The sequence below is a fragment of the Rousettus aegyptiacus genome, unplaced genomic scaffold (genome assembly GCF_014176215.1).
Source record: "Rousettus aegyptiacus isolate mRouAeg1 unplaced genomic scaffold, mRouAeg1.p scaffold_m13_p_11, whole genome shotgun sequence".
Classification (NCBI taxonomy): Eukaryota; Metazoa; Chordata; class Mammalia; order Chiroptera; family Pteropodidae; genus Rousettus; species Rousettus aegyptiacus.
This window is the reverse complement of record NW_023416286.1, coordinates 46,525,161-46,539,622: the sequence shown is the minus strand read 5'-3', so window position 1 is coordinate 46,539,622 and position 14,462 is coordinate 46,525,161. Positions and strand designations below refer to the sequence as shown.

At 33.4% G+C, this 14,462-nt stretch overlaps 1 protein-coding gene and 1 pseudogene across 8 annotated transcripts in view; one reads left to right on the top strand and one right to left on the bottom strand.

Annotated features, from left to right (window-relative positions):
- The window catches only part of PSD3 (pleckstrin and Sec7 domain containing 3), a 487,816-nt gene that overhangs the window by 182,997 nt on the left and 290,357 nt on the right, over positions 1-14,462 (bottom strand). For all 8 annotated transcript variants that reach the window (XM_036228767.1, XM_036228768.1, XM_036228769.1 and 5 more), the window contains one exon: positions 11,758-11,816. In XM_036228767.1, coding sequence (XP_036084660.1) covers positions 11,758-11,816 — 59 coding nt within the window. The remainder of the gene's footprint in view (positions 1-11,757; positions 11,817-14,462) is intronic.
- On the top strand, positions 13,277-13,398 carry LOC118609538 (annotated as a pseudogene).

Genomic DNA, 14,462 nt, shown 5'->3' with positions numbered 1-14,462 from the left:
AAACCTTGCCATTTCCATCAGCAAAAGGGCATGAAAGATGAATGTTTTAACAATAAGAACTGGCTTCGCCAATTAACTTATTTGGTAGATATTTCCCATAATCCGAATAGTTAAATCTGCAGTCTTAAGTTCTGATGAAAATTCATTTAAAGTACAGTAAGAGCTTCAATGAAAAATACTGTTTCAAAAGATCATATTGAAAAAGACTGTTTCACAACATTACACTGAAAAAGACAGTATTTCAGTTTTTCCAATCTTTATCAAATGTATCAGGTCAAATGAGATGCTTCGAGGTGCCTATTCTGGGTCCTTTGCATTTCCACATTAATTTCAAGGCTAGATTATCAATTTCTGGGAGGAAAAAGTCAGCTGGAATTTTGATAGTGAGTGTGTTGAATCTGAAGATCACTTTGGAGAGTATGGCACTTTAAGTGTTCCAATCTATGATCATGGGATATTTTTCCACTTGTTTCTTTCAACAATGTTTTTCAGTTTTCAATGTCAATGTCTTAATCTTCTTTTATTAAATCTATTCTTAAGTACCTTAGTATTTCTGCTAGTATTGTAAATGAAACTAATTTCATTTCATACCATTCACTGCTAGTATAGAAATACAATTATGTATTTAACTAATTCTACAGTCTTGCTTAATTTGCCCTTTAGATTCTAGTAGGTTTTTCTTTCTCTTTTGTAAATTCTTTAAGATTTTTTATTTACTTACTCCATTCTAATACTGATGCTTTTTATCTTTCTTTTCTAATTACCCTGGCCAAAATCTTCAATACATTAGATAGAAGTGGCTAGGACAGATATACTTGTTTTGTTCCTGATGTGGGGAACAGTTTTCCATCTCTAACCATCAGGTATGATGTTGGAGTTTTTCACAGATGCTCATTTTCAGATTAAGGAAATTCTTATATTCCTAGCTTATTACAGATTTTCTTTTTAAATCATGTAATGGTGTTGAATTTTGGCAAATGCTTTATCTGTGTTTACTAAGATGATCATGTGGCTTTTCTCTTTTTTTTCCATTAATACCGTGTTTTAGATTTTCATCTGTTGAATAAATCTTGCATTCCCTGAAATAAATATCAAATGGTTATGATGTATAACCTTTTTTTTATATATTGAGTTTTTAAAAAGAATTTTTGTGTCTATATTCACAAGGGATAACTCCTAAGGGATATTAGTTTTCTTGTGATAGCTTTATCTGGTTTTGGTATGAAGGTATTATTGTCTTCATAGAATGTTGTGCGAAGTGTTCCCTTCCCTTTTTTACCTAAAGGTTCTCAGGATTACTATTAAAATGTCTTTAAATGTGTGATACAATTAACAAGTGAAGCCATCTGGTCTTGGGATTTTCTTTGTGGGAAGTCATTTTTTTTTAAATTAATTCAATCCTTTGCTATAGGTCTATGCGAATTTTATATTTCTTTTTGAGTCAGTTTCAGTAGTTATCTTTCTAGAAATTTGTTCATTTCACACAGGTGATCTAACTTGTTAACATGATTGTTGATCATATTCACTTATAACTTTTTTATTCTTGTAAGGTAATAGTAATATCATCGCTTTCATGACTGATTTTAGTAATTTGAATCTTTTTTTCACAGTCAGACTAGCTAGATATTTGTCAATGTTGTTGATCTTTTCAAAGAATAAACTTGGTTTCATTAAAATGTTTCTCTCATTTTTTTAGTCTCTTTTATTTATTTCTGCCCTATATTAAATCCTTCCTTCTGCTTTCTTTGTGTTTGGTTTGTTCTATTTTTGTTTCTTATACAGAAATATTAGGTTATTGCTTTGAGATCATTTTTTACTATAGGCATTTACAGTAACAAATTTGCCTCTTAGCACTGCTTTAGCTGTATCTCATAAGTTTTATGTTGTTTTCATTTTCATTCATCTCAAAGTATTTAATTTCCCTGTGAATTTTACCTCTGATCCCATAGGTTATTCAGTAATGTGTTTACTTTCCACAAACTTCATTCTGCTTATGAGTTCTAATTTCATTTCATTGTGGTCAGTGAACATATTTTGTATATTTTCAATTTTTTGAGACTTGTTTTATGTCCTATCCTGGAGGATGTTTCATTTGTGCTTGAAAAGAATACATATTCTGCTGTTGTTGGGTGAGTCGAGTGTGCTATAGATGTTTCTGTTAGATCTAGTTGATTTACAGTATTGTTCAAATCTTCTATTTGTTGACATTCTGTGTAGTTGTTCTAAGCACAGTTGAGTAGGGTATTGAAGTTCAAACTATTATTGCTAAATTGTTTATTTCTCCTTTTAACTTATAAAAGTTCTAAACTGCCAACCCCAGTGGCTGCTAGGCTTCTGGTTTTCATAGCTACTATGATTGTGAGGCTATGGGTTTTTCAAGATTACTGTAGAACTAGGGAGAGGGTAATGGAAATAGGGCAAGTGAAAATGCCACAAAGCTTACCGTTCTTATGGAAATTCAGCTGTTTTTTCCCCCCTCAATACACAGTCTTTAGACTGTTGTAAGCCTTTCATTAATTTCCAGAGTTCTGGAAATGTTGATTTTTGACTTTTTTTTGCTAGTGTTCACATTGCTTTTTGGAGAAGTCAATATTATTGTCATTTACCTCAGATATATGTGCTGCTAAAATGAGCACATTACTCTGTCACTAGGAAACATTTCTCCCTCGCTATGATCTTTAACGTATAATGAAAGATTATTCTTTTGATATCAATAGTTAATGTCCACATCAAAAATGACCTTTTTATGTCTTAAACTTACAATAAAAACATTTAGATGACAGCTTTGAACCATAAGGGAGGATGCTAATTTTTTCAAAATGCTTTTAGAAGGTTCATGAACAATGCATTTAAACATCGCTGAGTCAAAAATGTTTTAAGAACGTTTTAAATAAAACATTTATCATTTAATTAATAAAAATTGTTATTTTTTAGCATTTAACAACAATGGTAAAGTCTAAGTTATTTTGGTTTATAAAATCGTACTTCATTCTAAATCCAGATTTATTTTACTTGCTTATTTGGCAATGCCTTTTGTATACTTTCACAGTCACCATACCAATACCTACAGCAGTATACAGATATCAATTTGACTCAATAGGATTTTGAAACACAGATTAAAAAACAGCAACTGGGTTGGGGAAATGAATATGTATATTCGGACCAAAAAAAAACAATTCAAAGGCTTTGGGTTCTCTACAGTAAGAAAACAGTAGTGCAATCACCTAATTCACTGTGCCTCAACCTGTCTAACCAATGCAGGGAATACAGATAACGAAGACACATGACTTTCTATGGATCAAAGATGCCCAACGACTTCTTGAATATTTCGTAAGTTGAGGCTGTTCATATGTGCCATTTACTGTCATCCTCTGACTCTCTGGTAATTCTTCCAGACAAGGTTTAGGAGCAAAAGAGCAAAGGGCCAGATTAGCCCATTTTGTGACTTACTGACATATGTCTAAACACTGAGTTTTTATACCATTTTTATCAGAATGTAAAAGTAAAATGAAGTGAAGTCTTTGTCATCAAGAAACACTCCTTATGATACTTGGATTTCTTTGTTTTTGTCCTGATTATACCAAATTGTGTCAATTATTTTAAAATGATATTATTCAAATACGGTCTATCAAACGAAGCTAACTCTAATCATTGTCTCTGTATCTCAACAATTCATAGGTATCACAGATAAGCTCGCACATTGTCATGGTTTTATTCATTTTCTTCCTAAATATATTTATAACTTTGGAAAAAAAGTAGGTTTGCTCTGAAACAAATGCTGGCCAGTTGCCTGCCAAGGCAGTGCTTTCATAGTGCTTTCTTATATTCTGAATTCCTTCCCATTAAATAAAAAATAGAGATTTGAAAAGGCTTCCTGATGCACTGAGAGGTACAGAAATCATCCCTTAAAATCAATACAGCATTTATAATCAAATCTGAGATCCTTAATGAAAATGAATCTCTGGATCATTACTTTTAAAATCAGGAGGCATTTAAAATCAAACCTAAAATGGTAATACATAAAATGAAAAATCCACAAAAAGTAAGCATTCTATTTGAAATCCCAAAATGCTATGCAGGCCCAAGTCTTGAATATTTAGCCAAGTAAGATACTACTTTTTATGAGAGAAAATATTAATCAAAAAGTATAAAAAACCTAAACTGGGGTTCACATCGACAAACAAATTTAAACTATTCTCTAAAATAATTACATTGTCATTATCAAATATATTTTTAGTAAATACAAAAGAGCTGTTTTCTCCATTTGTTTTCTTGCCTTTCAGAGAGAAATTAAATGCCTTTTAGAGAGAAATTCTTTGGTGAATTTATCATTTCTGAAAAACTTAAGATATTTTTAATGTGGTTCCCATTTAGAATGTTAAGTAAAAAGATCATCCTCAACTATACCCTACCATATTTGGGGAAGGAGAAGAAGGTTTTATGGACTAAGGGCCAGAATCTGGAAGAGACAAATTCTATAACTTTTTGTAAATGACCAGATAGGAAATATTTTAGGATTTACAAGCCATAAGGTCCCTATTACAACTACTCAACATTGCATTTTAGTTTGAAGATGTTAACACATGGGTATGGCTACTTAGCAATACAACTTGACTTGCTTGATTTTGCTTGTGGGTCATACTTTACCAAACCCTGATCTAAAAGAAAACTGGAAGGAAGTGGCACTAACATTGAGGACAACATTATAAACAAACATGCAAATACATTAGGCACCCTAATGTATCCTGTGCCTTAATTTCAGGTGTTTCCTTTACTAAAGGTATGACATTCCCCACCTGTACCCCCAACACCATTCCAGCAGATAATCAGCTCTCAACTTTGGTGGTAACAATGAGAACAAAGGGGGAAAGTTAAGATGAGAGTTTCATTTTTAACAGTCACCTAGAAACCACACAAGTTACAGTCCAAAACTCAGCAAGTGTAACCAAGTCTTTGCTTTACACATGCCCTCCCTGACAACTAGGGGAATGGAACCTTCTATAAAGCTCCAGTCAAGACCTAATCTAAACTCAGTGCTAAGGGAGAGCTGCTAATAGGGCCAGCTGTCAAGTATTCACCGGAAAGGAGACCACAGCATATACTCTGACCTAGAGATTGAAGAATTAGGCAAAACTAGCCTAAAATTTCTCATTTTTAATAGCGCGAAATCTAGAAGCTTTATGGAAAAGCTGCTTTCAGAGAAACTAAAAGCTCTCATGATCCATTGGTAAAATCTGGCTTCATAAATCTTGGGATATTAAAAACACAGCAGGCATACCCTCCCACATGACAATTCCACCTCCTCCAACATGTTACAATAAATGGTGAGAAAGCATACTACTGATTTGGTAATTAAGTTCTGTAGCTCTGCTAAAAGCTCCTGTTTTGATTTGTAGATTTTTCTATCAAACCAGTTTAATTTTGTTATGCTGCCCTCAGGTGTCCATTTTTTTATATGCATGATTAGCAGCTGAAGCAGAATCCTCTGTAAATTTCCCACCCAGGAAGCTATAGCTGCAATATTCAAAACGTTCTTTCGTAACCCACAGAGCTAACGTAAATGTTAAAAGTACAACCTTTAGGGGCATCTAAAATATTACTGGGATTTCTCCTACCACCTGTGTGTATATTGCCATTGAAAAAGGAACCGGAAGTGGTGAAAAGGAAAATATGGTGACTGAAATATGGCGATACAGTGGTTCTCCAAGTGTGGTTAAAGAATCCTGTTAATAGTGTCCAAGTTGAACCTATTTTTATAATAATACTAAAAAACATTTTCTCTCTCTCACACACAAGGTATAGTGAAATTTTCTAGAAATTACATAACTTGTGATATATTGCAAAAGACTAAATGCAGAAGCAGAAAGTCAAGTTGTTCTCTATTAACCAAAATATGAAAAAGATTTACAAAAAATTTTAAATGCTATTTTCACTAAATATTTTTTGTTTTTTAATGTATAATTATTGTTCATAAAAAGTATGTTACTCATTTCATGGGTTTATTCATGTTATTTTAAAATGATTTAATAAATATTTTAAAATCTTAAATATTTTAGTTTCTAATATGATAAATATTACTAGATATAAAAATAGCTCTTATGCGTCCTCAAAAAAAATTTGAGAGTATAAAGGGATCCAGGGACTTTTAAAGTTGGAAAGTACGGTGAGCAGATTCTATCACTACAAAAAAAGTATTTCCTCTAAAATTTGAGATGATAAAGGAAAAAACACTGATCCCATAATCAAATTATGAAGACTATACTCTATTTTTAACTTGATTGTCATAGAAGGACAGGCATTAAATTAAGTAATGAGGTTAGAGGTCAGAGGTTGTAATCACCTTCCTTATCCTCACTTCTCCCTCCCTCCCCAAATATTTGCATAAAGAAAGAAAGCAAAAACTGACAACAGAGCTTCCCAGGCTTCCCTTCATCACCTTCTACTAATGAGCTGTGAAAATGTAAAAAATTCATAATGGTCAGAAGGAAAGGGATGTAGCGACAGAATGATATATAAATTAGATAATCTGAGGTCCCTCAATGAGGTTCCACTAATTAAAAGAGAGGAGAGTGAAGGGAAAAAGGAGAGAGACAGAGAAGAAAGGTTGGCAATAGTGTACAGGGAGAGAGGAATGGAAGAAGGGAGAAAAGGAAAGGAGGCTTTCATTTGGAGGAGCCAAGAAAATCCACTAGTGCACAATTAATGCTGACATGCTTAAAGAAGGATTCCTGTTAAAATCTAGGTAGCTGCCAATTTGATAGTGAATTCTATTCTAAAGGTCGTTTTAAAATTGAAAATTTTGAAACCATGACGTTTTTCTATAAAAACATTTCCACAGCTGATAGTTAGGTTCTCAGGCTATCCTGTAATGCTCATTCTGGCGATAAAAATATTAACAGTAAAAATGAACCCCATGCCTCAGTAGAAACCCATAAACAACTCTGCAATCTAAGCCCGACGCTTATGTGAACTTTCAGTATCAATGAGAAGCTCCGGGGAATGAGAACATGGAGGAAGTCAATCAAGTGAAAAGACAGACTTGGAACCGAGGACATGTTAAAAAGAAAATTAAGATTCTGGCTCAATGAAAATTAAGAGCAAGGCTAGAATCTACAAGAGGATAAAGCCCAGAGAGGAAAAGAAATGAATGCCAGGAATGGCTTTACTGGCAGAGGGCATCGAGAATGCTGAATAGCACAGGCAGGAAGAGAAGGGAGAAGACCTCTGTGAGAGAGTGAGAGAGAGAGAGAGAGAGAGAGAGAGAGAGAGAGAGAGAGAGAGAGAGAGAGAGAGAGAGAGAGAGTGTGTGTGTGTGTGTGTGTGTGTGTGTGTGTGTGTCGGGGGGGGGGGAGGCAGCAGGCAGAAGGCACTGCCAGTTACCATAATGATATAATGATAATCACAGATACAGATTTCCTGAATATGTTAACTATCTATCAACCTCAGGGAGGTTTGAGGTGCTTTTGAGGGAGAAACTATAAAATAGTACAATATCAAAAGTAAAAGAACTAAAATTATTTCATAAAAATTCTTATAATAGTCATTTACCACTTCTGATAATAAACCAAATATTTTACCCACTATTTGAAGTTCCAGGCTCCTACTGGAGAGCCAATTTAAGAATTAAAAACTCACAATAATCAATGCAGTTTACAGACTGAAAAATAATGAATTCCTATGACAACACAAACTGTATTATACATATTTTTTTTAACACTGTACCATTATAAAACCTATACTTTATTCCTTGACTTCTTTCTTCACCCTACAAGTATAGTATATTAGCTTTAGTTTTAGCCCTTATCCAACCTATAACCCAACACATAAACAAACAAAAAAAAAGCCAGTAAAACTCAGTATTAAACTCAGATCACTGAGGATGATACTCTGCACACTCTGAGCATCCCGAGGACAAGTATTTGTGGGATGCCCAGCCTGAAGCAGGAAGCTCCCACTCCAGAAGAAACACACTCCTGCTCCTTTATACCCACTGCACAGGGTGGGCTGGCTCGTGACAATACCGGAAAGCAGAGACAGACCCTGGGTAAGAGAGCTACTAAAACCCAAGCCACAGTTCCATATGTAAAACTTCCTTCCACCTCAGGCAGAGTCCAGCCCTGGTAAGAAGTTCCTGTCTGTTGTCTTGTCTCTGCCACCTGTCTTCAGCCTCAGCAATAATCCTGCCAGGACGAATGGATCCAAGTACAAGAGAGCTATTTGTAGTCAACAGAGCACATTTGAAGATTAGTCCAGAAAAGGAAAAGGTTTGAATTTATTCTAACATGACAGATCCTTTTAGTCACACCATTTCTAATAGAATAAAAAGCTTAAAAAATTTTTCCACTTTTTCCTTGTTGACAGTTCAAACAAAATTCAATACAACTTAGTTTCAATACAGCAAGAGAAAAATAAACCACAGTTTAATGGAAATTTGTATGTACACGTTTAATTTATATATATTTCACAGAGGAAGAGGCAGTTTAAAAATAAGATTACTTAGCAAATTAGACATGTGACCACAATGATGAAGTATTTAAGAGAATAAACCACTTGCGGACAACTAAAAGCATGTCAATACTATTGCCAAGGTAATGATAAATATTAATATTTTAAAAAATTAAGTATTGAAGAGAATTGCCATTCTTAGCTCCAATGAAATAATGATAACATATTAATTTTCCCCCAAATACTGTATATACTTCAGATTGTTTTTTTCCTAGCCTACTTAGTGAGGTTTAACCATAATCCAATGTGTAATTAAAATATCTTTCCACTGCCATCACCTGTTAACATTTCTTCAATTGAATCTAATTAATGGAGGTCAGCCTAGCCAACACTACAAGAAGAGAGATTTGACTTCCATGAGTGTCTCTTTTATTTCTGATCCTTACCCAAAGGGCACAGAACTTGGAATGGAGTAGACACCCTCCAAGTGTTTGTTGAATGAGAGAGTAAATTAGAAAAAGACAGACATAAAGGCACTCAACACGTAATGCTGTTAGATTCATTATATTAGTATACGTTCTATCATTTTATTAGTAAGAAAATTAGCAAGAAGAGCAAAGGCCCCATTATCAATGCATTTTCAATGCATCATTCCTTTGAGTAAGTGAAACCACATGAAAGATTCACAAAGAACAGCCCAAAGAAGTTAATTTCCCAAGTTATGCCTCCCACACTGAAAACATGAGTACATCTTAAAAAGGCCATGCTGTTGTATTGCTATCATGATGTGATGGTAAGGAAGAAAAGGAAAAATGATTTATTAGTTCATTCCCCAGGAGAATTATTCTGGCATTGGAGTAAGTAATGAGAAGCGATGGCCCAGGCAGTACAACATAGGGAGAAGGTGAAAAGGAACGGAAGTTAGAAATAACTTACTGTATATTCTGAATGATTCACTTTCATAGGGGCCATGCTAGTAAGTCAAACAGACACTATAATAAATCAGGCAATCATGATGCAAGAGAAGCTACATCCAGAATCATGAAAGAAAACTTACCACCTAGAAGGAAAATTTATTTTAAAAATGAATCCAGAGGAGGAAAGTAAGAAAAACACATTTTCATATGGTTAGTTCTTCTGATCATTACTACACATTCAGGACTTGTAACAGCACTCATTACATATAAGGATAAAAAATTCTAATAAACAAAACCTAAACAGATTACCTTAAGTATATAGCACACATTTATAAAAACGAAGTTGAGAATAATCACCAGAAACATAATTTTGAAGATGATATAGAGTGATTTACTTATATTTATCATTTTCTCCATCTTCCATGTAATTCTGCCACTATAGCCAATTGTTAACTATGTATGACCGGCATAAATCAAGATGATATTAAAATGTTCATTTTAACAAACTGTCTAGTTACCAAAAAGAAGTGTGACGTGTCACTAATCTCCTTTCAACTCCTCAAAAGTAGTCCAAAGACACAGCCAGAGAAATTCCAGTATCTGTGGTTCTGAACCTGTGGGCTATAGACACTGGGTACCCACAGCTTGTTTGAACAGCAAGCATCTGAGTTATCGGAATAAATAAGAAGCCTCACATCTTTATTTACTGCTATGTTTCAAATTACTGTGATTACAAAGATACATGTTTATCTGAAAGTATTATTCAATCAATATTAGCTTTTTAAAAAGCTATCCAGTTTTTAATAGAAACATATCCCCTCAAATCTAGCAACTTCCACAGAAGTTCTAAGAGATCTTCAACCTTCAAATAAGAATTGAACTGTTACTGAATTCCTTTTTTTCTTTATTAGACATTTTCTCAGTCAACAGACACTAAATGTACAATATTCATATGCGAATGAAACTTCAAAATATCTGATGTGAAGTTTCCTTGCTCTGGGAACCTCTGGCTTGGATCAATGTTGTTATGTGGACAAACATATTCAAAATTGTCACCTTCAGAGGAAAGTTAGGTTGAGAAATTGAATGAGAGGAAAAGAAGGAGACAGGCAGATAAAAAAGCAGTGAAAACTACTTCACTGGTAATAGGAAAACAGAGGTCAGGACCGTCCACTGATTGGTCATCCCCATAACAAGCTGGATGAATATGAGATTCTGATATTGATTTTAAGGCTCATATCGTGGGAATCTCAGTACTTTGATTTCCACAAGACACATTACAGCCCTATTACTCAAGAATGTCCCCTAAAAGTATCTACATTTTTAGTCTATATAACCTCCAGACACATGTTACATATGTCTACTAGTCACTAAACTATTCTAAATTCACCTCTTACAAATTGCAAAAGGAACTTCCCAGTTAAGGATTGGTAGATCTTTGAAGACAGAGTTAAAATTATGATTCTATTACTATATTTCTTTACTTTTCTGATGGTAGAACCCTTTTTCCCCCCTTGGTATATCTTAATGGCCCCATCCATTCTGCTTTCTTAAAGAGGAGCACCATAGTTTCAAATAAGGGAATCATGTGGCCTTTTGGAATAGAACAAATCTGAAGTAATATTTAAGTTTTACTTTCTTTTAATTTTTTAAAGGATAAAATAAATTATATAGCGCATCAAGGGATGATTAAGACTTAAATTTCAAGAAACTTGATTTTCTCTTCAAAATAAATGAAAGTGGGGCTATGAAATAATTTTTAGGCTAAGACCATATTGATATATATTTAATTAAAATGTTCGCATTTTCTCTAATATGAACAATTTAAGTAAAATGTTAAAATTACATGTATATGAAAGGTGAAAGTTTATATAAATAATTACAGAATTAAGAAGTTCATCCTATATTTTAAATAGAGGACGAGTAAGTAATTAGATTATTTTGATAATTCAACTAGTAAAAAACCAGGTGAGCTGAGGAGTGTAAAAAAGGTTGATTTCCTAATAGTTACTACTGTATTTAGTGAAAACGAAGTCAACGTTTTCAGATCTAACTTATATCCTCTCTTCCCATCATAAAATATTAACCCTAACAAGTAACCAAAAAACAAACAACAAAATACAAAAAGCAAAAGCTCTATCTCTGCCACCCAGTGGAGAAAGAAGATACAGAACACACACAACTCTAGAAGCGCTGACAGTATGGCGTTCACTTAAAATTGTGCTCTACGCTAGCATATGACATAAGTTCTTTTTCCAAGGATTTATGTTTACCTACCTGCCATGTAGAGAATGAGAAAAAGGGAGACAGAGAACAAATGTGGACAAACACAAAAGCAAAGATAAGCCCAAGATAGTTCATATTTCGGTAAAACAGTTCACACACCTACACTTACATGGCCATGGAGGTCTGTGTTAAGAAGCATCATTGCACAGGTGAGGCAATGGACTCCATCTAAGGAAAGAGACAAGGACAGAAGCATTAACTCACTATTTCCTGTTGAACTCCTTATAATTAAAATAGCATATATTAAGAACTTATAAAAACACAATACTGCTGCCAGGCACAATTAATCATATTAGTTTGGCAAGACAGAAAATAGATAAGAATAAACTATTTAAAAAAAACCTTAGTGCACAGAGTTGTACTATACTGGATAAAGTAAATTATTCCTATCTCTCAGGGACAATTTGATAGGACAATTTGATATCTTATGCTTGGAACCAATGTCCTTTGATGCAGCAAATCTAATTGAGGGCTTTACACTAAGCAAATATGAGTCTAGAGAAAATAAAAGAATATCTAAAGAAACACTACTTATAATAGGGAACAAGTAAATACTGTTATGTTTTAAGGCGTTAAACAATTCTGTTATGTTTTAAGTCATTAAAAATGTTGTCCAAGTATACATGTTGAAATGGAAAGGTATTTTACAATAAACTATTATATAAAAAACACATTATATGCAGGATGATTCCATTTAAATAGAAATACAGCAATGAGAATATATAATAATATTGAGAGATTATCATCTCTAGATAGTGAGATTATAATTTTTATCTTACTATTTATATGTCCTCAATTTTCTTTAATGCAAGATATGGAAATAAAAATAAATTAATATTGTTACTCTTTTTACTTTCTGGGAGGAAACTGATTTAGAGAAGAAGTTAACACCAAGATTTGCATTTTCCACTTTTACCGTTTGGGTGTTAGTTCTCTGGCTAGAAATATACAGGCAGGAATAGTTATCCTCTTTCTTGCCATTCTTTAAAGGAAATGTTTAATTTGAATAGTCCAAAATACTATATATCAGACAAAAGTGAAATATTAAAATAATCTGTGAAGATTAAAAGATTAAATATTCAAGGGGAAAAAGCTGCCTGAACCAGAAGAATCATTTCACATTTATATAGATACATCACTCTCTTTCTTCCTTGAAAAAAAAAAAAGGAAAACGCACAAAGAGTTAAGCCTCTCATTTCTAAATCTTAGAATTGGTTCTCCTCCCTGTTCTCACCCTGCAATTCTTAATCCCAGTTAAAAAAAAAAAAATAGCAGTTGCAGGGTCAGAAAAATCTTATTAATTTATGTTAAATGTAGAGGGTGCCTGTCCAATTACTGAATTCATAAATTAAAGAACTTATTTTTTGAAAGTATACCTTTGGGTATAATAGGTGATCTCTAATAGAGGTGTTAGAGATCTCTATTAATATCTCTAAGTAGATGCTACTGAATGCCTAAAAGTATATTTATTCTAGTTTCAGTTTATTACCACAAATTCTAAATCCATTTAAAAGAAACCGCTTAAAGTATTTGTAAAACTCAGGAGCCAACTCTCAAATATTGTTATCAGTGGCCAGTTGAGCACACAAATTGATATTCATTATTTCACTCAAAAGGTCAACATCTTAGTCTACTGCCATGCCACCGTGAACAAGCCCGATCCCATCTGATCTCGGAAGCTAAGCAGGGTCGGGCCTGGTTAGTACTTGGATGGGAGATCACCTAGGAAGAAGACCAGGTGTTGTAGGCATAAAAAATGAAAAATAAGGGATTGTAAACTGACAAGGTTCTTGCAATCTGTGAGGTCGACCAAGGATTGCCTCGCCAAAAAAAAAAGGGAAGGAAATGTCAACATCTTACATTTGAAGAAGGTCCTTAACAAAAATAACCCTCTTCTATCCCTTTCATTCTGTAGTCAATGCTGACAGTGATACATACAGTGAATAACTGGTCTAAGTACAGTCAAAGAAAAGAATAAAGACAAGTTCTCATTTTACAGATTGTAATAACAATCACTTTGGTCAATATCAAGTACACTTATCTTAATTAATTGGTAATACTAAAGCTAAGAGATATTTACTATTTCTAATACATCTAATCTCAGTGATTCTTCTAGAATTTGTAATTTATGAAAGATTCTCCAATTGTAGTGAACGTGCTTGACTCCAAACCCTAAAAACCGTTTTATTGTAGGAACTGAAATGAGGAAAGACCACTCTTCACTGGGTACATCAACAATTACATAGTTTAAAGTTACTTTTTACAAATAGTACAATAAACATAAACTCATAGTTCATTGAAATCGTAAATCAAAGTTAGTGATCAATGTGGTTTTAGCAAAGATCAAACAAAAGCACCAGAAGTGCACCATGAACTCCAGTGAGGTTTGTAAATGTTCCCAAAGCTGCACACAAAACTGAGCACACATGTACTTTATCAAGAAGTGTAGAGATCAGATGTATGGGAAGAAGTAACAAGGAAACACGTTTAACTTATTACAATGTACTTTGCAGGTAAAATCTCAGAGTGACGAAGTGTGAACAATTTTAGATATACTGTCATACTATGGAAAGGGAAAATAGAGTAAGAATAACTGAAAGAAAATGAAAGAATATCATGTAGTCATCAAATATCATGCTTTTTAAACAATATTTGATAACATGAGAAAATACAATGAAAGGGAAATGCAGTAGGAAACAACTCTCTAAGGATTCCAATTTGACATTAGATAATTGTGTAAATAGGCCAGAAAGAATAAATCGTACTGTTAATAATAGTTATTTCTAAGTAATTACAGATATCTAGATGATTTTC